The 26,530-nt window shown below is 43.0% G+C and overlaps 1 protein-coding gene across 3 annotated transcripts in view; it reads left to right on the forward strand.

The window, feature by feature from the left end:
• Positions 1 to 26,530, forward strand: part of LOC8026957 (RNA cytosine C(5)-methyltransferase NSUN2) — a 45,980-nt gene that overhangs the window by 3,571 nt on the left and 15,879 nt on the right. The window contains exons 1-13 of one of the 3 annotated variants that reach the window (XM_029984110.4): positions 2,591 to 2,633; positions 2,845 to 2,949; positions 3,469 to 3,574; positions 3,902 to 3,973; positions 12,589 to 12,810; positions 13,444 to 13,499; positions 14,009 to 14,083; positions 14,853 to 14,983; positions 15,236 to 15,437; positions 19,615 to 19,742; positions 19,815 to 19,851; positions 19,939 to 20,031; positions 20,803 to 20,938. In XM_029984110.4, the coding sequence (XP_029839970.2) occupies positions 3,512 to 3,574; positions 3,902 to 3,973; positions 12,589 to 12,810; positions 13,444 to 13,499; positions 14,009 to 14,083; positions 14,853 to 14,983; positions 15,236 to 15,437; positions 19,615 to 19,742; positions 19,815 to 19,851; positions 19,939 to 20,031; positions 20,803 to 20,938 (1,215 nt within the window). In that variant the 5' untranslated portion in view covers positions 2,591 to 2,633; positions 2,845 to 2,949; positions 3,469 to 3,511. Of the gene's footprint in view, positions 1 to 2,590; positions 2,634 to 2,844; positions 2,950 to 3,468; positions 3,575 to 3,901; positions 3,974 to 12,588; positions 12,811 to 13,443; positions 13,500 to 14,008; positions 14,084 to 14,852; positions 14,984 to 15,235; positions 15,438 to 19,614; positions 19,852 to 19,938; positions 20,032 to 20,802; positions 20,939 to 26,530 lie in introns of those variants that run through there. The other 2 variants (XM_029984109.3, XM_040503323.1) reach the window with 2 other exon arrangements.

The following is a 26,530-nucleotide window of genomic DNA, read 5'->3' on the forward strand; positions in this document are numbered from 1 at the left end:
GGCGTTTGGAACATGCACATCTTGAAAAGCAAACATATATCCAATCTACAATTCACCTATATATATCTTAATTCTCTACATAAACGGGAAAATTAGTAATCTTCCGCAAGAAGCCAGACTTTTTTTTACTAGGGTTCTTGAGGTGAAAACAAGTATAGACCAAGCTGCATACTGTAAAGAACTTAATCTTCATAACGACCTAATTTTGGGGAATCATCTACTATTTGTGAGAAGTTAGTCGTGCATACAAGTCTGGTGGGGCAGTGTCGGCATTTTTTAAAGAATATTTAAAAACTCTGCTCTATTCAGCGTGAGTGCAAATGCTACTAACACACATGAATATCAATAATATATTTGAAACAAGGTGAGCCATAAGCTGGAATGCATGCCTACCTGAACAACCTTATGTATACTGCACAACCATAGTTCTAGCCTGTTGCAGGTTAACAAAAGCAGAACAAGCTTCTTCCACAGAGCCCTCCACTCTTCACTTTAGCGGAGCGACCGCTGAAAGGAGGTGGAAAAGGATGGAGTCAACTTGCCTCCTCTCCAGCATTCTCTCTGCTTAAGAGGAAAGAGTGAAGGGCTTTGGGGGAGGAACTGGTCTCGATTTTCTTAACCTGCAACAGACACTTGTGTGAATGCGACAAGGTTGGTGCTTTTTTGCACTTTTCCCAAACCAGGGTATTGGTGAGCACTAAATTTTACCGCTTAGGTTTGTGCTCCAAGTGACCACTTTACACCACATCAGTAGTTTTGGTGATAGCATTTCAAGTCGAAGAGATATAAGCTGTAACAAGGTCGAGAATGGGGGCACTTGGCATACATTAAAAATGATGGGAATTCAACACCACCCAAGAAGGAAGACGCCAAGAAAAGGCACATACAAGATACCCCCTTTTTTGCGAGTTTACAAAAAGGGTCGTGTCGCATTTTTAGTAAGGAAATAGGCTGCTCATGTTTTTTTTTTGTTTTTTTAGGATGCTTAGAGCACATCATAGAGTTGTTGCCATAAAAAGAGCACTATAGACCGTTTTCAAAAGTCAGAGTCACCTTGTGGCAGTCCCAAAAGCTCCAATATTGCTGCTCTAATAGCGGTGATAGGAGATGATGCTGGGCTAAATCAAGCACCCTTGATTTTGTGAATCGACGGTGTCGTAATATTGTTTCCCTTTTCTGCTCTATGCTTTCGAAGACGTTTGCTTTTTCTGGTGTGGAGGAGCTGTGTAGTGCTGCCATTAGAGTGGCGGGTTTGGCTCTGCACAGGGTAGATAGATTGACTTTTGGAAAGGGTCATTTGTGACTTTGCTGTACTACCTTTATTTTGTGCTTTTACTAAACCATAATGCATTAAAGGGGTTGTGAAACATTTTTCTGAAATTCTGAACTATATTCTTTCACATTCATTCGTTTGATTGTCCAGAAACCTTTACTAGCATAGAAAAAGATAATTTCCGTTTTTTGGTGAACTTCTTCCTCAGTTTTTTTAATATGTCACCATAGGTAACCAATAGGAGATTTTCGTTGTCTGCGAAAGATGGTGATGTAGACTGGACTTGATGGACAAAGCCAGTGTCAGATATTGCTTCAACAGCGGCGTCATAATCACGTCACGCACGCAAGTCAATGGGTGACATCTGACGTCCAATATGATGCTCAGAGAATTGTAAGTTGCAGCTTCGATCAGTTGAGCCGCGTCCCAATGCGATCGTCAAATGACAAGCTGCAAATACTGTCTGGCTTCGACCAGGAAATTGCTGATTCGCTCGCATAAGAAGGACGTGGAGGCTGGAAATATAAGCAATATTAGTCGCATTTGCATACTTAGGGGCGGCATCTCAAGTTATTCCTGGGAGACTGTGGTAAAGATAGATGAATAGAAAACTCACGACTGTACAGCCAGTTGTGGGAAAACTACAATCTCCTAGGCCTACACCTGCAAAAATAAATGGCCCAAAACGGATGTGCTGATTTGAGAGGTCACAAGCTTGCTACTGATTTTGCAAAGTTTTAGGTTATCCTTTTGGGATTATAATGTTTATTGCTTAACTTTGTTTTATCATAATTCTAATCCACAACCAGGTTCCACAACCGCGTTCCACATCAAATGTAAGCCGCGGCAGGACGAGCAGCATGCTTACAACAAAAGACTCGGATGTGTTTGGAACCGAAACTGTATCGCAATCGTGATGTAGTAGCATACAGCTAATACAAGAATGCCGATAGATAACTCAGTGTTTTTATCACTCCCAATTTATTATTTCACGATTTAATAAAGTTTAATATCTCTTCAACCTTTTTACATAGCCACCGTGACATTTTGTTACTCATGCTACCCAAAGGTGTCGCATGGTCGTTTCAGACAGTCCAAAAAACACAATTTAAAATATGGTTTATAAAGTGCAGACATAATATTCTGTAATACTTAAAGATCAGTGTCTTTGTGGTAATGAATATATGAAAGTTAAGATCCGGCAAATACATTTTCATTTCATGACCCCTTTCAGGGGTTTCAGGATATCTTGGCCCCCAGGGGTCAGGATATCCTGACTTTTGACGTCACCCCTTTGGTACTCTTTGTTTAAGAACAGTCAGAACAGGTGGTGAGTCATTTTGAGCTAATATAACAAAAAGTAAGTTACTTAGAATACCTTAGTATGTACATAAATGTTTATTCAGCTCCTTTCACCCTAGTTTGTATGTGTTTGGTGCACTCATATTGTACATTTTAGTTTGATTTTACGTTTGAATTTCGTGCTAGTTGCAGATTTTGGCATCCAACCTTTTGTAGTTCAGGTTTTGAGTATTTGCAGGGAACTAATCAAACCATCACATTTTCTTCAGGGAATCGAAGCACCTGCTGAGTGTGATTAAAAGCCAGTACTTTACAAACCTTTTGAACGTCGGAGGAGATGAAGAGAAAACTGGAAAGCCAATCAACCTGCCGTGGTAAGACAAAAGGTTGAAGAGTTCCCATGAGGTTGTTGGTCATACAGGCTGCTCATTTGCTTTGTGTGTTTAGTTAGTACAAAGATATGAGGGTGTACCCAAAGTAACTGGAAAACATTTTAAGTATTTGTATTCAAGATTGGAACTTGATGCTGACTGACGCAGAAAACTACGCTACCAATACCTTGCGGCGTGATTCATAACTACAAAGTATGCAAAGTTATAATTCTGGTTATCTTTAGGTACCTCCTCATGTAGGTACCTCCTCATGTAATGGTACATTGTTTGCTGCAGTAACTAATAGAAGGAAGAAACCCAGAAAGGAATAACAAAATCTTGTGGGAGTGCAATGATAGGACATCACTTTGCTGGGAACGACATATTGGCTTATACAATTTGCTTTGTCCGCTTTTGATTAATATCAAGACATTCTCCCCTGTCATTTGACACCTTATAAACAAATTTAATTTTGGAGTGTCAAAGACCTTTAATTATTTTATCGCTATCTTTCATGCAAAGGTATCCTGGCGAACTGGCATGGCAGTTGGACCTTTCCCGTGTCATGATCAGAAAATCTGAGGCATACTCCCGGCTGCACAGCTTCCTGATCTCTGAGACAGAAACAGTGAGTGAAGCCCTCTGTACACTTTGCTTCTGGTGTAACTGGTTGTGGTTAAGGATTGCTCAATAATCCGAGGATTAACAAGGATAGGTTCGTTCATAATTGGCTCATGATTGTGGTCGGTCGCCACTACTCCAAAAATTGTCTAGAGCAAAACGAGTGAACTAGTAAATGGTTTCATCTAGTGCCAGTAACGATTTGCTCCTCATGGTTTTGCTGTGCTTGCTTGAGTATAGTGAGAGAATGAGAATTGAGCCGTACAGTGATTTGGAGTTTTTTCAATGCTGTGGCATCTAATGAAATAATTGACAATGTTTTCTTTCTGGTCAGGGCAACATCACACGCCAAGAAACAGTCAGCATGCTTCCACCACTGCTGCTTGATGTCAAACCCCATCACAAGGTTTGCTTTCTGTGTTTAGTACACCATCATGGAAAACTCAACATTTATTGTTGAAGCTTTTGACTTGAAGACAGTGCTTTGAGTCATTTGGGAAAAAGCGATATTTGGGCTAGTTGGGGCTGCGTTCTGTATGTACTGTTCTTTGCTTACTCGGGCCTTTCTGATTGCCTGCATTAAAAGAACTAAGTTTTTTCATAGTCGTTGCTCATATTGATTATTAACCCCGTAGCACTTGCATACATGTTGACAGCAATAAAATACCTGTAAATGCGTAAGGTTCCTCACAGTACTTACAAAATGGTAATCAGGTTAAATGATAGTATTGTGTGCACATTGTGAAGTGTTTTTCAGTTTATACTAAAGATTGTGTTACATATACTGTCGAGATCAGTTATAACGAAGTCGGTTATAACTAGGGTTCGAAGCGGTTTAAACCGATAAAAGTATGCCGAATCCATTTTCGGAAATTCGGTTTTAACCGAAAAAGGTCAGTTTGTAGGTTCGGCGTTTTCGGTTTAAACAGATAAAAGAATGTCTAATCCGTTTTCTAAAATGCAGCTTTAACCGAAAAAGGTAACTTTTTTGGCCCTTTCCAGGTGAGTGGGGGAGGGGGGGGGGGAAAGAGAGAGAGAGGGGGGTTTGCAAGGTTTGACATTGTGTGACGTCTTCGTGATTGCCCTTTTTGAAGGTTCAACATGCAACAAAAGAGGTCTTGGAGTGGCCTTCGCGGTACATCTGTGCCCTTTGTGTGATTGGGCTTAGTGTGGCAAGTTCCCGGTCCTGAAAAAAAAGTTCAGATGTGGGCTAGTATAAGGTTTTTCGCTTCTTGCACTTCAGAGGACATCGAGGCTTAAGAGGGCGCGCTACCTCTATTTATTCGTCCGTTTCAGCCACCAGATGGCGCGCGGCTCGTAACGTGGTTGAACGCGCGACTTCTAGATGGCGCCAGTATCGAAGTGTGAAAAGGCCCGCGTTATCCGCTGCGTGAAATAGATCCTTGAAATGTGCCGTGTTCTCCCGGCGGAGGAAGTTTCTCCCTCCCTCGCGCGTGCTTGGTATGTCTGTGGTCAGTCAGCTCAGTGTGCATTGCATCGGACGTCAGTGATATTACGCGCGGTGGCCGAGTCCGGCCTCTGCGCTGTGTGATGCAGTGGGTGGCGCTCGTTTCTGTTCGGAGGTAGGAATAAAAATGTTGGTCCCCTTTTTTACGATGCTCGTTTCTATAGCTTGTTTCTTTTTTTATCTCAAGTGACCTACAGTACCGCCTCTTAGAAATCGTCCTTTGCGACGAGCGATTGAGAGTCAGGTTAGCATTTTATTTTGGTCAGCACTACACGTTCAATGGAGACCTCGGGCGGCGATGTAAATATGTATTGCTCTCCAAAGTGTGTCCAAGGTGCGCACTGACAATTGGAAATGGTATTGAAGGCGCGCGACTGCGGTTGGTAAAATACGCGCATTAGATTCACTTATTCAGTCTAATCATTTTTGCCAACGTCTCTTATCTGTTTCGACAAATGACATGGTCGATTCTATTGATAACCTTAGTTAGATTGGACGTACGGAGTGTCCGGGCTTTAAATAAATTTGCTTCGTTTATGTGAATGAATAACTGTTTTCTCTTTTCCGTGCTCGGTGCTATGCAAAAATCGCTTAGATGTTATTGTAGCGCAGTGTGGTGGCGTTTTGCACGCTGACTCGCTATTGCATTCGCTGTGCACAATATGTGTTCAGATGGAATGTGCCAAATCGTATTTCTGATCGATATGATAGATTTACTTTGCTACAGTGTTAATTATATTTTCCTAATTTAAACTGGTTCGTCCCTGATCTGAGCCTAAGTTCAAATGCGAAAGTGCAGACAGACTTAGCGTCGTAACAGCCGTAATGCGCAGAGAGAAATTAGTACCATGAAAGAAAAAAGGATACGAGGTGGCTCGGTGTTGTAGAAGTAATGAGTGTGGCAAAGGATGCCATCATACTTTTTTTTTTTTTTTTTAACTCTGCATTGCTGGAAACGCTCAAGGTACCAGCAAAGACAGCGAGCTGGCGTGAAATTTCCATTGAGCGGAAAACGAGCGTCACTTTTATTTCATCATGCGCTTTCATTTTGATATGGCTCAAAATGGGCGTGAAATAGTAACAGGTAAGGCAACAAAATTTAGATGTTAGGTCTGGAGCACCGCTATACTCAGCCGTGTTGGGGGCATCTCTTGCGAGTCAATACAGCAAAGGTATTACGCGTCGAACTGTACGTGAGAGTTATCCATTTCAGCGAAACCTTGATTTCGCAAAACTATTGTGGCTCGTGGCTTCCAGTGCTTGGAAGCCACAAGCGAGAAATAAATGACAGTTGATTTTGAAGGACAATCGCAACGTGGAAACCCATAAAAGAGAGTCCCGACAACACGAGAGCTTCCCCTTCTCTTCAAGTGCGTGGGTTACGCTCTCAATCCTGCACCTGGGGTAACACTGCAGGCTCCTAAAATCGTCTTCTCTGAAGAACACAGTAGCCTCATATATTTACTATATTATAGCTACTATATTAACTCATATATTTCTACACTTGTATATACACGTTAATTAAACAACGTCAAACCGCATTTGTGATTAGATCTTGATGTCTACACCAACTACATTCATATTTTTTAGGGCTTTATTGAACGATAACTTCAACAATAGTTAATGGAACACGATGGCTCGATCTCAACAAAAACCTCAACTTGCGAAGCTTCCACAGATGGTCGCTTGCGAGTATTCTCAATGTAAGACTTCAGAAGCTTTCGCTTGCCATAGGGAGCTTGCTTTCGGCTACAGCACTGCACGGGCCCGGGAAGCGCGGAGCGCGCTGCTGTGGGGAGAGGTTGACTTACAAGATGACGTGTTACGTGATCACGTAAGATGGCGTCATTTCGTGTAGCGTGGTCACGTAAGATGACGTCATTTCGTTAACGAGATCATGTAAGATGACGTGTTTGTGTCACGTGATCACGTAACATGACGTCAACTCGTATGAAGTGACGTCATCTTACGACAACGCCAACAACATTAGTGCCGTCCGGAACCATTGACCTTAAAAACGCGCCTCTTCGCTTGAAGAACTGATATGCGTTGATTGTTATTTGTTTCTTTTGCCTACCACAGACCATTCAAAAACTTGCCTTCTGAGTGCCACCAACTTCGTCTACTGGGCTGTGAAGCGCGTTCGAGCGTGTGCAATACCTCTCTAGGCCGAAAGATTGTACACTGAGTATGCGTTCACAGCTCAATGACTTAGGCATTTTTCGTCAGGATAGATTCTCCCACGAGAAGAGCGTATGAGATATGTGAATAGAATTGGAAATTTGAAATGTTCTTGTCCTATCGCATTTTTCTTTGGTTATCAATGCTTTTTAGCGTCATCACAAGACGTTCAACCATAATTAATACACTGGTGATTATAAAATAAGCACCGAAAAACATGCACCGATTTTTGCTCAAGAATAAACACCTTAAAAAACATACCCTAATCATTACCCATGTCACCTTTTTGGGCAATATGTGAATTTCCAGAAGAACAGCGCGTTATCACCCTCCCCTAGGAATACCCTGACTACAGAGCAGGCGGCCCGTTTTTCCCCGCTTTAGATTGCGGTGACCACGAACCGTACGGAGGTCACAGGGCGTCCGTGAAAAATAAAAGGAGGCAAAGAACGATCTACTCTGTGCACGCCTCATCGCCGATTTCCAAGACTCCAAGGCCGAAGGACGTTTGTGTGAAGGATAACAATAAAATAAAACTTTGCGCCAAAAAAAAAAAAGGCCGTTTTTAAAAGAAAAAAAAGTAGAAACAAGCACAACGCGTTGACGGACCGCGAGGTTGTGGAACACTTCGCGGTCCGCTTGCCACAGGACGGTTGTCTTCGACCCATAGCTCCAAGGTGAATTTGCCACTTGCGAAAACACGGAGACCTACCCACCGAGAACCAGGAAAGCAAGACACGCACACTGACACCTCGGCGTGCAGAATGAAACAGGATACGGGCGCGGAATCTGGCCGCGGAAGAACACCTTGCACTGTGCCGATCTCCGAACGGACGATTTCGCATTTCGTGGAGAGCGACACCGCACGGGAGAGAGAGGTACCTTATAAACAACGAAAACAAGCACCGACACCTTGGTTCTTTATATTTGCTGTAGTTACGGAACAGATCGACTTACATGAATAATTTGGATATTATTGGATTCCGTAATCAATTTAGAAGACATTAAATGCAACACTTCTTATGTTTGCATTTAGATAATTTTGTAAATTCGCTCCGAACGCAAGAGTGCCGAATTAGCCGATTTTGACCATTTTTATGAATTTTTTAAGAATATAATTAAATTTATAATGAAACATTTGTTGCGCTTAATGTCTCGATAATGACTCAATGTCTTTAAGGCCGAAATTTTCAAGAAGATCCGCGCAGCCGTTATTACGTGAGAAGTTTTTAAGTTGGTGAAAAACCTCATGTATTCTCTACAGGGCTCTGAGGTGCGCCATCTTAACACCATCTTTCAAACTTCATTGTAGTTAAAAACATAAATACAATGGATTTTTTTTTTTCGCCATTTTGCTGGTTTTTGTGCAGTCATCACCTCAGACGGTCACATCGTCAGAATGGGAAGGAAAATGAAGCACGCTGAAGATTATGCCCGCGAATTCTGCAATTTTGAGGTGTGTCCTGACGGAAGTTGTTGCGAAGACCACATATTTATATGTGTCGGTTATTCTTTGAGAGATCACAAATATCACAGCTTTAACCCTTTGCGGTCATGAGTCAGGCCTCGCCCGACATCACTGGACTTCCGTTGCGGTCAGGTGTCGGGCGTCGCCCAACAATCCGTCAAGCGTGGCCAAATCATGCGCTTGCGGTTTGGTGGTGCCATCGATGGGAGGGTATTTGAAGTCTTCGTTTGGGCAGCTTTTCTCCGTCTCTCAGAGATGGCAGCACATTACATAAGCGATGGAATGTTTTTCAAACCCGCGTCTCGCGCGATGAACGCTCGTGCTCCGCGCGTTGACAAGACTGCATGGCTTCCTTTTCTCTGCGTGCTTTTTACGGAAACTCTTTGCGCGAATTCGCTGAGAGCGAAGGTGATTTCAGTGAAGAAGAGAACTATATTCTTCTTTCAGAAGAAGAAATGAGCTCTAATGACAGCGAGCTTACCGATGAGGACGAAGACGCTGCAGGAGATGGCAATTGTGGAGACGCTCCACCACATGGACCTTCCTTACTCTCGAGACCTTCCCGATTTTCCTGCTCTTCCATTCACTGTCAGCAGTCCAGGGGCACAGGCACACATCTCGAATCTCCACTCTGAACTGGACTACTTTCAGCTGTTTTTCACGGACAAACTGATGGAAGAAATTGTGCAAAAAACCAACAGGTATGCATGGGAAAAAATTGCAAACGCTCAGCCCCTTCCGGAACAGTCAGTGTGGGAAAGCTGGGAAGATGTCACAGTGCCTGAATTCAAAGCCTTCCTTGGTGTGGTGATGAACATGGCACTGAACCCAAAGTCCGACATCAAGGAATACTTCTGACAGGACATCCTGAACAAGATGCCATTCTTTCCATCGGTCTTCTCTCGTACAAGATTTCTACAAATCTTCTGGATGTTGCACGTATCCCCAGACCGTCAAAGTTCTCAAACCTGACCAACACGCGGCAGCAAGGTCAGAAACGTTGTGAAGTACATCGACATAAAATGCAGAGAGCATTTCAAGGCTGGACCAAAGATCCGCGTGGATGAGAGCACTGTCGGTTTCAAGGGTCGTATATCCTTCAAGTGTTATAACCCCCAGAAGCTGACAAAGTGGGGCCTCATGTTCTACGTACTGGCCGACTGTGCGACCGGTTACGTGTCGGCGTTTGAACCGTACTACGGCAGCACCACCACAGAGAGCCTCTGCCGCCCGGATCTGCCATTCACCTGCCGGATTGTCCTACACCTCCTCGAGAAAGTCATGCACGCCTCTGGAGGAAGTGGCTATCACATGTACACGGACCGATTCTACGCGTCGCCGCAGCTCGCAGAGGAGTGTCTTGCCCAGGATGTGTTGCTGACCGGGATTGCCATGACGAGCAGGAAGAACATGCCGCAACAACAAAAGAAAAAAATGTAGAAAGGCGATGTGGCTGTCTATCGGCAGGGAAACTCCTACATGGCACTTGCATGGCACGACAAGCGCCAAGTCACTGTGGTTAGCTCCGCTCACAATCCCGCCATGAAGCAAGTGACAAGGCAAGCACGAGGCCAAACCCTCACACTGGACAAGCCTATTGTCATCTGCGACTACACTGAGAACATGGGGGCAGTCGACAGGGCTGACCACTACATTGCGAGCTACAGCTTCACAAGAAAATCCATCAAATGGTGGAGGAAGCTGTTCTTTTGGATTTTGGAGGTGTCCATAGTGAATAGCTTTCTTTTGATGAAAATGGAGCAGGCCGCGCATGGGACAAAAAACGTCTCGCCACCTCCGCTACCGTCGGAACCTCATTGACCAGCTTGTAGGAGACCGACGAGTTCGACCCAAAAAGAGAGGTCTGGCATTCCAGTCGGATACCGAGGAAAGACTGGATGGGAAGCCACACTTTATTTACAAACTAGACGGACGTGGCAGCAAGGACTGCGCTGTCTGTAGTGACCGCAAGACAAAAGGTGGCCAAAGGGAAACAGTGTTTTTCTGCAAGACGTGCTCCAAGAACCCCGGCCTGCACCCAGGAGAGTGCTTTGAGAGGTTCCACACAATGAAGAAGTTCTGCTAGAACTCATGGGAGAGAGAATAATCGCCAGAAATAAACGTCTCATGTTTCCTTTGTACACAACTCCACTTTTTCTTTGTCCACTAGTAATATGCATAATATAGTTTCTGACCGGAAAAGCTGCCGAATTGGTAAATATTTCGGACCGCAAAGGGTTAAGGGTCACCTGATCTGGTGTCCGATGGTGTTTCTTTCATATTCACAGAAAAAAAACGGTAATCCTTTTTGGGAATAAATATACACTGAAAAAAAACCGAAAATTGAATTTTAAAATAAACACTGAAAAAAGTACGCCGAATTTTGAAAAAATAAAAACTGAAAACGCGTATCCCTAGTTATAACGAAATAGCGGCTACAGCGAAGTGATCACGATTTCCCATTCCCTTTTGCACTTCATTACAACCGAAGTTGGTTGCAACGAAATAGCGGATATAGCGAAGTGATTTCCAGTTCCCGTTGACTTCGTTATAGCCGGTCTTGAAAGCAGTAGGTTTATTCCATGTTTAACTATGCAAGTTTTGCTTCTTGTTACTCCAGTTTAATCTGCATTGAACCACTTTTTTTATTTCCTTGTATTTGTGGGTTGCTGAGAATTGATGAGGAAAACAGTTTATTAATTCATGTTTTGTTCGTGGTTTGTGTAGAACCATCAAGGGAAAGGTGCATCTAAAAACAAAATTGTGGAAAGTTATACAAACTGAGTACCTATGATTGAAAAGCACCTACATTCAGTTATTTTATCAATTTGTCCATGCATACTTTTAAGAACAGGTGGGACCAGAAGAGTGAATGTTTTTCCTTTTTATCTGAGTATTAATAGATAGGCTGCGAGACTGCTGTTGTAACCAAATGAAGGTTCTTGAAAGTCCTCCATCAGCGAGCCACCTGAGGCAATCTGCTTGTGCTGGACAATTGATAGCATAACCATACATGTCCCTGAACTGCTTTATGCTCAAGCTCGTACAATTCATGCCATTGTTCCCTTTGCTCTCTGAATTTTGCCTCTATGTATTGATTTATTCACTAACAGGCTAAAACTTTAGTTTTTTCTGGCACCTTTCTTTAAAATTGGAGTTTGCTATGTAAACGGAGCATGGTGGTTGCCACTACACTGTTTCACCTATACTCTCTTTCATCTTATGATGGACCGCAGAAGACGCTACAAGCCATTGAGGCCAATCTCATAGTGTGTGTGTGTTACATGACCTTCGCATGATATGTTCACGGCATTGGATTTACTACGATTGGATGGCTCTTCGCGTCCTGTGCGGCCCATCATAAAGTGAAACAAAGCAGAGATCATTTGGGGGGAAATGAAAAGACTAAACCTTAATTTCGGTTTATTATATCTTAAATCTTATTCGAGAAAGAAACAAACAAAAAAACTGGCTAGGTGGTGCAAGCTGTTGCCCGATCCAAAGGGAGGGCTCGGGATAGCCATCTATTTTATCAATTCATCCAGAAGTAAACATGTTCGTGGTATAGACGCAGGGATATTACTATACAGAAGGGCATGTCCCACGTCAAATTCGGAGTGGATTAGGCATACGGAAAATAATTGCATGGGGCACCCATCTTCACGGTTATTATTACTAAAGTTAGGAAAGAATAATAAATCTATATAAATAACTCCAGCATGGTGGTGTTTGTTACCACACCGTTACAAAGGGGAGTCTAGTAAATCATCACTGTAAACTCTCAAAAGTGTAGTGCTGTTGTTTGTCATAATATTAGTATGTGATGTTATGAAGGTTCTTCAACATAACTCTGGCAGTGCTTCTTGCAGAATGTACACTGCTAACCTAAGTCACCCAATTGCAGGTGTTGGACATGTGTGCAGCTCCTGGCTCCAAGACAGCCCAACTGATGGAAATGCTGCATGGCCGCGTGAGCAACATCCCGACTGGGGTGGTGGTAGCCAATGATGTGGACAACAAGCGCTGTTACATGCTGGTGCACCAGGCCAAGCGGCTTCATTCCACCTGCTGCCTCGTGACAAACCATGATGCAGCTGCCATGCCCAACATATATCTTACCAACAAGGTTGGTTTGAACACCTTGTATGCTAGAATATGATGGGAAGGTCTCAGATTTTGGAAGTTTCATACAAAACACTAATCCAAGAAACAATTATCTAAGCTTCACCATCTCTACTCCTCTGCCCTTCTGAAATTTTATATACCTTGGTCAAGTTGGCAAATGTCGAGCTTGGAAAAATAGTAACGTTTACAATACAATGAAGGTCTCGAGACCTTGTTCTTCACACTGTACTCTCATTTGGCTGAAGACATAGGCTATAGTACTTCAGTAACATAAAATTAGTGCCATTCAGCAAATTGTTTGCAAGACACACGAAAGAATAAAAACAACTCTATGGAATTTAGTCATTCGCATATCTGGGATGTTCTTTTTTCTGCCCCTCTGTTTTTTTTTTTGTTTTTTTTTCATGTTTTTTGTAGCATCTTCACCAACGTGCACCTTGGTCATTTTAAATTGTTTGCAGCACACTTTTTCCTGGACAAGGAATTAGGTTTCAGTGAATTACAGAGCTCATGAAAATCTTTTGTATTGTATCATATTCATGTTTTGTATGTCCTCAGAATGAGCATTGCTAAAGCAGCTCTTTCACCCATTTTACCGTTACAGTCACTATGCTATACATTTTCTTGTTTTTAGGATGGGACCCAGGAGGTGGTGAAGTATGACCGAATTTTGTGTGATGTTCCCTGCTCGTGAGTACCACCCTTAGAAATCCTTTTTAGACTAGTATTTTTTTGAGGATTGCAAACATTTTAATTTTTTTGTTGTGCCTGGTATTACATCTTCGAATTGTTTACAAGCTTTTGCATTGAGCTGCTGCACCGCCTCGATGGCTTTTATGCTGTTGTCAAGCACTTGAGGCACAATTAAAAAGCTATAAAAACATGAGACACATTAGCTGGCATGATATTTGTTAAATGGCGTGTTAGAAGAAAAATGTCTCGTAACACTGATAGATTAGGTTTCTGGGCTTTTTTTTGCAACAAAATTGTGTATTTAGTTACAATGATAGAAGTTGTTAACGTTTCGAATCCATAAAACACTGCATTCACTTTGGTTTCTTATAATGGCACATAGTTCAATAACAAATGTGCAAAGTAAAGTTGTAACGACATGGATGGCTAGTGTGAGTGTATTCACGTTTGGAAGCTGATAGATTCTGTAAAAGTGTTTGCGTAAAGTACATTCTTTTGCCTTTTAGGGGTGATGGTACCTTAAGAAAAAACGTCGACCTCTGGAGGAAATGGAATGTTGCCAATGGGAACAGCATTCATGGGTGTGTGCACCGTTTTGGACTCGGTTTCTTTCTGTGTGTGATCAAGTCATCTTTGGAAAGCAGGCATTATGAATATTGCATGGGCAATGCATATAAAATTGTAAAATAATGCCCGCTTGGTATGCAGAGTGTATGCTTACCGCATCTTCAATGCCCCTAGGCCTTGGGGTTAGTGTAATAGATAAATAAACAGACATTGTTTTACTAATGGCTTTATTATCCAGTTTGTTAGGTTATAGAATGGTAAAATTGCACAATAGGGAGTTTTAGTGAGTTGTTTCGAGACAAACGGTTTGTCCTCAAACTCCTTGCCAATGCCAATGCGCACGCGTGCCCAAATTGGTAATGACTTTGGGATGCATTTCTCGTTTCCTCCATTCCGGCCGCTGGAGTCATCACCGCAAGCTGCCAGAGTCTTTGACGACTCGGGGAAAATACAAGAAGGCGTTCGCTTCGGTGACTGGCTCCGTTGGCCCATCCAAGGGTTGTGCTTAGGATAGTAGATGTTTTGTCATCCTGCTACTCCCCCTCCTCCCTTCTCCTCCTCCTCCACACTTCCACCTCCTCCCCCTCCTCTTTCCTCGTGACGCCATTATGGAAAACGTCCCATAATGGAATGCGCGGTTACGCCGACGGCGACGTCGCTCTAGCTGGAAACGGACGCCCAAGAGCTGTGCTTTAGAATAGTTATAAGCATACTTATCACCGTAGCCTTCATTAAGACGTCATTTAATAGTTTCAAACTTAAGATTTGTGACGAATTTTACAGTCTGCAAGTACGAATTGCTCGTCGTGGATTGGAACTCTTGGCTGAGGGTGGTATCTTGGTCTACTCTACATGCTCGTTGAACCCTTTGGAAGATGAAGCTGTTGTTGCAAGCTTGTTGTTACAGTGTGAAGGTAAGTTGACAAAATTTCTTTTAATATTCATCCCAAGTGAAGAATTCTCTATACTAATAGATGCTTGCACTCCATCAATTGTTATGCGGACATTTTATGTCTTTTTACTGACAGAACAGTTTAGTTTCTAGCACCTTTGTTGGTTTTTTAGTTAAATTATGAGTCTGTAATGCCAATAGAGTTCCCACGAAGGGGGTGGCAGATGGAACTGAGGCAGTTTTGACTTTGTGCATTGCATGTCTGTCCTCGTAGGGGCAGTAGAGCTGGTAGACGTCAGTGGTCGTCTGCCTGGACTCGTGAGCAGGCCAGGGCTCACCACGTGGAAGGTGTCAAGCAAAGACATGGCGGTGTACACCTCATTTGACCAAGTGCCCGAGATGTACCACACACAGATCAGAGCTCAGATGTTCCCACCATCTCCTGAGGTGGCTGCACAGTTGAAATTGGAGCGCTGGTGAGTTTTCTTCTCAACACATACATCACATAGTTTTTTTTTTTTTTTAAGACTACAGATTTGTTTTTAAGAAGCCGTGAAAACTACTCTAATGTGGTCTGTTTAAGTGAGTTATGCAGCCAGGGGGATATAATAGGGGAATGATTGTCACAATAAATAGGTTAATTAACTTAAATATGTTAATTAGCGTTTGAATTCTTGAAGATAAAGATAGCATCCATTAGAGTGGCGATGTGGGCGAGTTGGTTCATGTTTAAGCAATAAATGAAACTGCGTGCAAAACAACGAAGACTGGAGAGAAGCACACAAGACTTCCCCTGTCTTCTATATTTTACATGCTGTTTCATTTGTCGTTTAATTCCACTTCATTTTTATGATTTTTGGGTTATGAATGATCTGTTTAGTCGAAGTCGGCGACCCTGAATCACGAGATATAATTTGTTTTTCGGTAGTGTTTATAACTTTGTTGATATCGCGTATCTAAGTTTCGTTTCGGCGGCACGGCGAAACCGAAACTACCAGCTCGAGCAGCTTGGCAACACTGATAATCAGCTGTGCGTCGACGGCGTGACATTGATCTCGTCCCGCGTTTCTGAGCCGACACGGTCGGCTCAGTCGCTCGTGGAATTTCAAAACAAAAGGTGAGTAGGTAAGTTGCACATTTTCTTTTTTACCGATGAACTTTGTAAATATGCACCAAGTGTAGTAAGTGTTAATGTGTATTTGTAAATTTGCCGGCCGAAGAGCGAATCCGACTGCTATAAATAATACGACGACGTCAGTGCCGGCGCAGCGTGACTGGGTTTGTTTCTTGCTCGTGAACCAAGAGAAACAGAAATAATTGAAGACAGATGGACAGATGGTATCCACAAGTGGTCTAAGTTGTTAAAGGTAACCTGCCTTTATGTGTGCGCTAGTTAGAGCTGCCGCGACCTAGCTGCTGCGACCGGCCACTCGTGCTGTAGCAGCTTGCAGACAGTATGTGAACAGCGATGGCACCGCATCATTCTTCAAAGACTCGTGTTTCGTGAAGAAACCCGCAGCAGTCAGCAGCCGCAGATCCCGTGCGTAGCTGTCTGGCGTAAAGTGCTGGGAGCAGAGCTTTGCGTTAGAGCTCGGAGTCCACGGTCTTTCGAATTTTATCCGGCGAACGTCACCGACCCACACCTTGTGCCTCTTCCGGTCCCTTGGGAACTGGTGAAACCGCAGCTCCGGGTTACGCACCAGATTGTTGGTGCAACCCACAGCACTGCAAGTCGTGCTTGGCATTGACCAACGCGAGTCTGGCGAGTCTCTCCGGCTCCACGACACACAAATGAGTGAGCTGCACTGCTTTGCTTTTTCCCACGCGGTTGCAGAAGCTATGCTTGACTTAAAATGAACAGCCATGATGGTAATAAAAATAGGAGAACACAGGTAAGCACCTCTTGCTGGTCAGCAGAATGCCACGGGAAACAAAGCGTCCGCGGCGTCCGTAAGAGAGCATAAGACGAAACCTATGCCATTGCTCAGTGTTGCTTCACTACCTCACCCGGTGCCAGCATTGCTCGCCTGCTGTCAGACCGCTAACCCAGCTGGTAGGACATTTTTAATGTTGGTTTTAATCAGGAATGTGGCGTCGGTTTGACGTGATATTTTGAGTATGACCATATTTTGACCCCCTAAAGCGATATCAGCCATTTTCATTGGGTCGACTTTTTGAGTGGAGTTAAATTGCACCTTTTTAAAAAAAAATGCATATTCAGAACTGCAAAGTTTTGGCATGTATGGATAACAAAGAACACTCTCACAAAGTCTTGTCAATGTGTACTGACAAACGATGTCAAAAATAATTATTCTTTATATGTTGGTGAGGTGTGCTGCACTGCGTAGCACCGTCATCCACAAGTGAAAATAGCTGAAAGCAATGTCAGTATATCAGAAGATGTTTGAGGAAGACATCACCTACACTGGTGGAAAGAATTTCTGACATTTAAGACGCAAAAATAACTTTTTTAAACGTCATCATGAAACTTCAAGTGCATTTATCTCAGCTTCACTTTTTAGTGTCAAATATCAGTTCGGGAAGCTATCGTTTCATAATCAAGTTATGCGTGCAGATATATTTTGGTTTTTCTATATTGAAATTTTCTGGAGAACATGACTGTGAACTTACTTTCTGCATTTTTATGCTCTTTTGTTATGAAAAGTTTATATTTCTTTTAAATCAAATGTAGACCAAAAAATATTTTTTCCATATTTTTTTTTTGTGAATAATTTTTATAAATTTTGAAATTTATTTTTATAGTCGTCTGAAGCTAGTATTCTGCTGTATGTGCCAGCAAAAAAACTGGCCATTTTCATTACCCTTTCAAAACGATAGCTTTCCTCAGCAGACACTCTTTTTTATTATGAACTTTTATGTAACTCATCGTGGGATAAATTTATAGGGTTGAAAATTCCCACAGCATCCTTGTCCAGTGCTATGAGTACACCCTGCAAATTTCATGCAAATAAGACAAACGGTTCAAAAGTTAGCCTTCCGGAGTAGTGTTTCCCCTTAAGTATGTTTCCAATCAGAAACCATAAATAATTACTACATTTTAAAAAGATTTGGGGTGGGTGGGGAGCATGGTGGTGCGCCAAAGTTACCAATCGTGCAACAGGCGCACGGCTAGTGGTGTGAAAACACACCCGCATGGTTTTTCCGTCTCTTTCAGCTGCGTTTGCGTTTTCGCAGCTCCAGCATTGTGCCCACTGCATGAGTGGTAACATTAGTGCACCAGTGCATGTCTCACACCTCTCTAAAATTTACTTATTTAGTGGTTTTCGATGACGATTGGCAAGTTTCTAATTGAAGCCATATGTTTATTATCACTAAACAAAAAGTTTAAGGAACCTATTTTAGTTACTTATCCAATGTATTGCAACGATTAGCCCCCTATATAATGTCCCCCTGTCCGTATAACTCACCTGCACAGACCACATTAATGTAGCTTTCACTTTTTTTTTTTTTTTAACAAATCGGTGAAGCCTAAAAGGTCTATTTTTGCCCACAATGTGCGAAGAAACAAAAGTGATAGCTGTAGTACGATCGCATAATGCGGGTGGAATGGTGCCGTCACATACCTGAAGACCGAAGTGCAACGTGGTTAATTCGCATGGCCGTTGTGGATGCCACGGATGACCGCCACCAGAGTTCGGTGATCTGTAAAGTAAGTGGGTAAGCACAGTGGAAGTTTCTAAAACCATCCGACATTACGCATAGCAACTGGATACTGCTAAGTGGGATTTCGCTTAAGTAATGTTTGAAAACAAGTCTTTCAAGCAGACGACTCGGAAGACTCTCCTTTCATTGCGTTGTACTGGCGGGATGCCGGGGCTCCCCATTTCCACGCTGTGCAGCGGACGGGAAAACCCGACTTCCCTGGCCTTGCGCCAAGAGCGGAAAGAAGGGTTTTTCCATAGCGGGGACGACAACGGACGAGATTGAAATCTCTGCAAAGTGTCGCCCATAAAGCTGTCGCTTTAAAATTGCTAGGCAATTGTGTTGCATACATGAAACATTCTATCATCACAAACATTTAGCGATACTCCGAGTTTCCAGACGCGAGACGCCTAAGTTCACGGCGCTCCTCATCAGATAGTTTAATGCATACCATGTGTACACTTGATAGTTGTTCCTAGAATGAAGCGATACTACCGCTAATCGGGGTGATGAACCTGGTGATCTTCCAGAACTTTCCTTACTCTCGAACTCCTCTCATTCAGTGCGCACAGGTGGTGGAGCTTCTCCTCACCTACGCCTCCCCGTTGACCAATATTCGTCGAGCACATCGCTCCTCCTCTCCCACCCGTCAACCAATCAGTATCGAGCCTCGCGGCCACGCTTTTATCCAGGCTTCACTTTTAAGCTTTACGAAATGCCGGACACCTAGCCAAAGAATGTTTCACGTCAAACGCACCTTGTGTAAAGAGATGCGAGACACTGGATGAAACTCGTTCTGAAAACCAAAATAAAGGGATGTCCGGGACCATGGATACAACTAATTCTGAAAACCGGAAATCTGCGTGCGACTTGAACAGCCATTACGGTTCGGGCCTATACGATGCTCTACTAATTATAACACAATATATATGCACTTCAGTATACCTTTCTAAAATACATGGTGAACTGCATATTTACCTTGGTTTACAGTGTCAGGATACTACCACACCAGCAAGACACTGGAGGGTTCTTTGTTGCTGTACTCAAAAAGACTGGATCAAAATTGCCCTGGGAATCGCAGAACAGAGCCAAGCCAACGACACTTGCTGAAGAAAATGGTAAGCATTTTTGCCATGAAATGTTCTTGGTATCAAAGGGTAAATGTCGCAATAAAGTGTTACATTTTTTAGGTGAAGAAGAAAATCAAACTGTCAGACAAGAAAAAATGTAAGAACATTGGTTTTTATTCTGGAGAAAATATTTCTAGAAAGAACTTTCATAAACAGTAGATATTCTTGTTCTTAACTGGTCCAGTGTAGCTCCAAGAAAGAAGCGAAGAATCCAAGGCTACAAGGAAGACCCCTTTGTGTTCCTAACTGAAGACGATGAGATCTGGAAGACAGTGAGGTGACTCTCAAGGATTGTCAATACATTGATTTTTTTTAAGGGGAATATAAGCCTAAATATTAAATTTTTTTTTTAAATTGTTCAAATTTGAGGTTTTCTTTTTAGAAACTAATTATACACCCTTACACTAAATTTGGTAACCATACGCCAAATAATTACATTGATATAAAATTATTTCGACAGATTGTGAGGCAGTAACAAAGTAAAGGAGTTCAATGGTTGAATGCATTTTTCCGAGTTCTACTTTTTGCTGCAAATTTCATTTCTACTTTTGCTGCATTTCGAAGGTAGTAAAAGTATTCTGATACCACAATCAAAATGTTTCTGAACTGAAATTTACTGGGGAATCAGGCTATCTACTTTCTTTTGTTTTAAGTTGAAGTCCTCATTAAGGGAAAAACTGACATTGAACAGATATGCATCCCGTATTTTGAGGTAATAACTCTTCCTAAAATATTTACATTTGAGTTATAAAAAAAAAAATAGATAGTTCGAAGTCTCACATCCCCCACTTTATATTCAAGCAGTCAAAATGGTGCTTTATAGCTTCATTTGCATATCATAGATTTCTTAGCAAAGAGTGACACACCTTCTTATGCAGGTATGTCGAATTGTCTTAGAGAGCTAAAGCTTGCACAATACACATACATCTGATGTTAAATATTCCCTGCAAATTTCATTCCGCTCACTTGAGTAGTTCAGAAGTTAAATCTCTAGCTAGTGTCTCCCCTTAAAGGTTTTCAAAGCTAGGTGAGGCCTTACCTTTTACAGGGACTTCTACAAGGTGGACGAGAGCTTCCCAAATACCCAGCTTCTGGGTCGATGCCAGCAGGAGAACAAACGCACCATCTACCTTGTTTCTGAGACTGTCAAGAACATCATTGAAACCAATGGGGACAAGTTAAAGGTATGTTCCGCTATGCTTGGCTCGTGCTGTTAGCAATTTTTATGCTAAAGTATCGGGAGTTGAAAATCTTGCGTTTTTTTTCTGTGGTTAACCCGGAGTAAATGTTTCCTTTCACAGTCCTTACATGATTCATACGAGGAGTATCTTTACCTTATTTTTGTATGAAACAATTGTGGTGGTTGTAATTAAGATTGGGCTATACTGTGGGAACCACATGTATCTGCAAGCCTATTTAGAAACAGTTGCTGGCTATTCTCACATTATGGCTTTCCATTCACAGTAAAGGAGTATAGCTTTCTTTCTTCTGTGCACATGTTCCATGAACCACGATTGGCATGTGCAATCACGCATCTGGAAGGACCTTTTGTGTGGCACTGGCATTGCAGGGTGGTTACTGTTTGCCTATAGACGCTTTCCGAAATTCAGTCTGGCCACCTCAATAGCTATCTTCATCTAAGTATATCTCATCTGTACATGCTGTTGGCTGCCTTTTGATGACTGATGAAGGAAGAATTTGAAGACTGGCACCGATGCGGAGCCGGAACATTCCAGACGTGAAGCCGCTCTATTGTTCAACGTCAGCGTGACAAAACTTAAAAGTTTTTGTGCGTTATGCATTTGACGGTGTCATGCGATTCCTTGGAATGCTCGGCTTCGGTACGCCCCAGATAGGGTGCTTTCATGTGCACTTTGTTTAGGGCGATGACATCTGGCCATTTTGTTCCCATGCTTTTGTTTCTTTTTTGTTCTGAAGCGCGTGAAGGTTCGTCTCCCGACGCAATCTCTTGGCACTGACAGTGCTACGGCGGCATTTTGTTACCGGCTATTTCTTTGTATTTCTCCCGAGAATAAGCGCTGTGGCATCAGGTACTGCAAAGAATGGCATCACCCTAAACTGAAGGGCATTCACGCGCCCTAGCCCCAGACAGTTTATGACAATAAAAAGTGGCGACTATTATCAGGAAATTGACTCAAGTAAGTGCCCTGTACAGAGTGATAGTTTCTTGACTCCATTGAAACTGAAACAAATAGAGAAAAGTAGAGCTGTACTGCGAACAGCATAACTTTCGTATGTCTGCCATTGACGAATAGTTGCTAGATTTTATCTGTCATTAGCATACACAAATTTTGACTGATATTTGAGCCACTAGGTGGCACTGAATTTCTGAAAGGGTTTATTATAGCTGACAAAGTATGGCACAGTACAGACACCTAAGTCCTATATAATAAAGAATACTGATGTAGCTGAGGTGAAAAAGAGAAAAAAGCCAGTGCGAACTCATAATGTATTGTACATTGCTTCGCGGTGATTTTGCATAGAGGAACTTGGTACACATTTTATGCATCGACGACACAAACAGGGCGTCGTGCATGGTGTCTCTGAAAGAAAGCCTTACCAAAGCTAGTACTCCAGTGGAAAAAGAATGCAAAGTTTCTTTTGCGACTCCCCTTTTTCAATGAAGCACATGTCTTGCCTTGTGCACACCCCCCCACCATATGTGCAAGTGTGCTCGCTTGACATCTCCTAGATAAAGGCCCATTCATACAGTACCCTTTCGCTATGGTGGACTACGATATGAAGATTTACTGCAAGTCGTCAGGACAGCTGTGCTTCACATGAAGCTTGGCAACCAATTCAAAGCGTGTCGCGTATCAGGTTTCAGGTTTCAGGTTTTATTGTGCGTAGATCAGAGGTAAATACATTAGAAATATTACAGAAGGAGGTCCCAGAGTCAGAGACTGGAAAGGGACCTCCTGTTAATGGTAGCAATAATAATAAAACAAATTTACAGCAGTCAGAATAGAAAATAAATTATGACATGAATAAGTGAAACACAGAACTAATTGCAGTGATATAAAATGAACAAAATAACAGTAAGTTAAACACTCATAATAATTATAAACTTATAAATAAAATAACACTGAATAAACAGAGCAAGGTTATAACAGTTGGAATTGCAAATCAATTTTGAGAATAAGTGAAATGCAGTACTAATGACAATAATATGAGAGACAAAACGGCAATTATCAAATAGAGAGATGCACAATGACGTCATGACAGCAATGTATGACTAAAAGGACTGAAGAAATATGCGAAGTTTCTGCTTAAACACGTGAATTGATGGTGATTGCTTGATGACTAAAGGTAATGAATTCCACACAGCCGTGGCTGAGAAGTTGGTGGTAAATTTACCATAGTTAGTCCTAGGCTTAGGCAATAACAAGTTATGATGAAATGCGAATCGAGTTATCTTATGCTGTGGAAACTGATTATCGTTAAGAAGTGTTAGAGCGAGTTTGCCGTTCACGAAATTATACACAAGTAACCCGAGGGTATGTTTATTTAAATTGCTAACAGATAAAATATTAAAAGCGCGGAAAAACCAAGAAATATCAGATGAAAAGTGACTAAAGGTGATGATACGAAATGCTTGATTTTGGACGTGCTGCAATGGAGACAAATGTGTGCGATAAGTATTTCCCCACGAAGATATGCAGTAGTTAAGATGACTATGTATAAATGCGTAGTAGAGGGAAATCGCACAAAGCACGGAAGTGCCGGTGACTCGACGCTGTATCACTTGGAAAACCTGAAAGTTACTCGAATCTACCCAAGTAAGGTTTGGAACACAGCCAAGAGAGGCAGATGCTGCTGTGAGAATGTGCCTCAACTCTTTCGTTACCGCGTAAAAAAGACTGATTTTCAGTGCTCCCAGAAAATTTTTTTTTTCTCTGGAACTACAAGGCGCATTAAGCATTGCTATTTATCAAACTGTAGGTTATTAGCTGGGCATCATATTTAAAGGGAATCTGAAGAGCTTTTCGAAAATAAAATAGTTAATGGTTGATTCTGACTTGTTTGTGCCTGTCGAGTCAAAATATTGCAACCGTTTGACCCAAAATAATCACTATACGTGAAAAAAAAGCAAAGAAAACGGAAGCGATTGCCACAGCGGCATGCCATTGGCTAGTCACGCGTGACGCACCACTACGTCATAAAAGGACCATCTCGATTCTCGTTTGCTGTGTCGCTTGCAGAAGTAGCCAGGCGCCAAGGCTTCTGCTCTTGTAGATCGGGGTCGGCTTCTAATTTTTTAAAATCTTTCGGTGGATTCGAAAAAGGAACGTGTCCAGAGGACCCTCGCCGTGACAAGTATGCGTTCCAGCCGTTGGCAAATGAGAAAAATGACCCCCTGTAGTAATAAGGGCAGGCACGAGGAATCGCTTGCGCTGACGCGACATGGCTGGCTTCATACGCTCAGGAACGTACTGACTGCTACTTATTGTAACATAAAACATTGACAATAAACGAAGTACTATTGATGGGACGCATCAGGCCGGATTAGCGTAACCCTCCCTAAAACAGTTGTCGGACGACAAGAATTCGGCACACATCAGCCTTCATGCTTGGCAGCTGCTGGACACATAAGCGTGCAGGCTGCGTTCTCCAAGGTTGGAGTGGTTTGAGGGAATAGTATAATCGCCTTTGGGCGATCGGAGAGCTTCCCCTGGGATGAGACGGGTGATGAGACAGGGTCGCCGTTCTGCCACCACCCCATGTCCTTGCGTACTACGCGAATTACTGTGCAGAAGGTCCATCCTTGTGATAGCGGTACCGTCTGCTGCGTTTAGTTTGTTTGCCACCAACTATTACGCCATTACAGATTTAGAAAAGGCGGAGATGTGTGCCTGGCAGCCCTCAGTTTGATGTCGCATTCGTGAAAGCTTTCTGGGGTTCTACATTTACATACTTCTCCCAAGATTTGTTGACTGCATTAGACCACTACCAACCATTATCATTGCCCGATTGCATTTCTACGGCACTAAACACCATTGCATGACACAAACTTTATACAGAAAACACTGTGTAACTTGTAAAAAAGAACTCAGTTCACAACAAAATGTCACATGCTTTGTATCTCCAAAAAGCGCTCCTGAAGAGAATATGTACAGTCGGGAACAAAACTCCCCAGGATGTGCGAGCTGCGGCTGAAACGCATTGCTCTGCCATCTGCCGGCAGGTCGCCTGGTTTCGAGACCACACAAAAGCGCATGCGCGTCCTACTCTGCCTGCAAACCATGTCTGTTTTCCCGCTCTTCTGCGGCACAGCATTTAACTCGGAATTGGGTGCGTGGTACCGCCTTGGAGATAGCGCTGGCGGCTGACAAGCGTCTGCTACACATTCCGAAGCTCGAGATACCTACCACCTGAGGCATTGCGCCGCATTTCGCCGTGTCAGCGCACCTTGCTTTATAACCAGTTGAGCTTATCGCTCAGTTGAGTTGCCGTGACTTCTTGCTTGATAGGTGCCATGTCAGTAAGCGCTATCTCCGAGGCATTACCACGCGCCCGATTCCGAGTTAGGCGCCGCGCCGCAGAAGAGCGGGAAAGCGCACATGTTGGCAGGCGCAGTAGGACGCGCATGCGCTTTTCTGTGATCTCGAAACCAGGCAACCCACCGGCAGATGGCAGAGCGATGCGTTCCAGTCGCAGCTCGCGTGTCCTGGAGACTTTTGTCCCCGACTGTACATATGGAAGGAAAATGCAACAAAATGTCTGTTTATGTTTAAGAATACGTGACCTTAAATATCAGAAACTGTAAAAAAAAAGTTCATGCTAAAACAAGTTGCAACGTGAAAGTCGCATGGTGAATTGCATGACCACTTATTAGAGCCAGCCCTCCTTCCCCAAGTGATTGGGTAGCAGAGTAGATTAAAAGCAAAAGAAAACAATCTTGGCTAGCGGAGTCAGTCAGGGAAATATGGTCACTTCAGCAAAATAAGAAACCAAAACTAAAACACTTATATAAGGCGGTTAACACAAAAGAGCCAGTGGAAACCCGCTATTTGGCTACATGATCATGACTTTTCCACTACACTGCACAATTCCAATAACGCAATAGCTTTTTTCTAGAACAGTCGACCTAAAATTTCTTCCTAGTTTCGTCTCCTCTTTGCGTGTGCCTTTTAAGGCGCTGAATTGCCTTTTTACATTCAAAGATGGTTGGCAGAGTGCAGTGATGCGATCGCTGTGCCAAACTGTGCCAAGGGGCTAACCTTGCTACACCCTGCTACATTTTGCCAAAATATGGGTAGCCTGCGCCAAAAAACCAATTTAAAGCCGAAACTAAACTGAGTACCTTATTTGAGCATGCGTGTGTTATGTGGTGCAAGCGACTGCCCGACAAAGTACCCTGCATCAATCGGGTCCATATCACAAGAGCGAATGACATTTTAGCGAACGGCGACATTTGAGCGAATGGTCGTTTTAGCGAATAACGGGGGCGCGCGTTAACCCATCCGTCGCGCTGCGCTTTACGCCGCTTCGCGGCGACAGTCTGCGGCAACTCATTACAAAAATATGAACTCACTTGGCCCACCCGAAAACGCCTCTTCGCGGCGTCCGACTATTCGCTAAAGTGTCATTCGATGAAACGTGGGCGTTTGCTAAAACGTCATTCGATCAAGTGAGTGCCTCCCGCATCAATCGTCCATCTGGTCTTGCATGGTTTTCTCGCTGTCTCGTGTTTCGCGCTCTTGGCTGTGTTCCAAATCTTACTCAAATGAGTCCCAGTCACTCCGGCAGGTCGT

This window comes from Ixodes scapularis, unplaced genomic scaffold (genome assembly GCF_016920785.2).
Source record: "Ixodes scapularis isolate PalLabHiFi unplaced genomic scaffold, ASM1692078v2 PGA_scaffold9__187_contigs__length_104089568, whole genome shotgun sequence".
Taxonomy (NCBI): Eukaryota; Metazoa; Arthropoda; class Arachnida; order Ixodida; family Ixodidae; genus Ixodes; species Ixodes scapularis.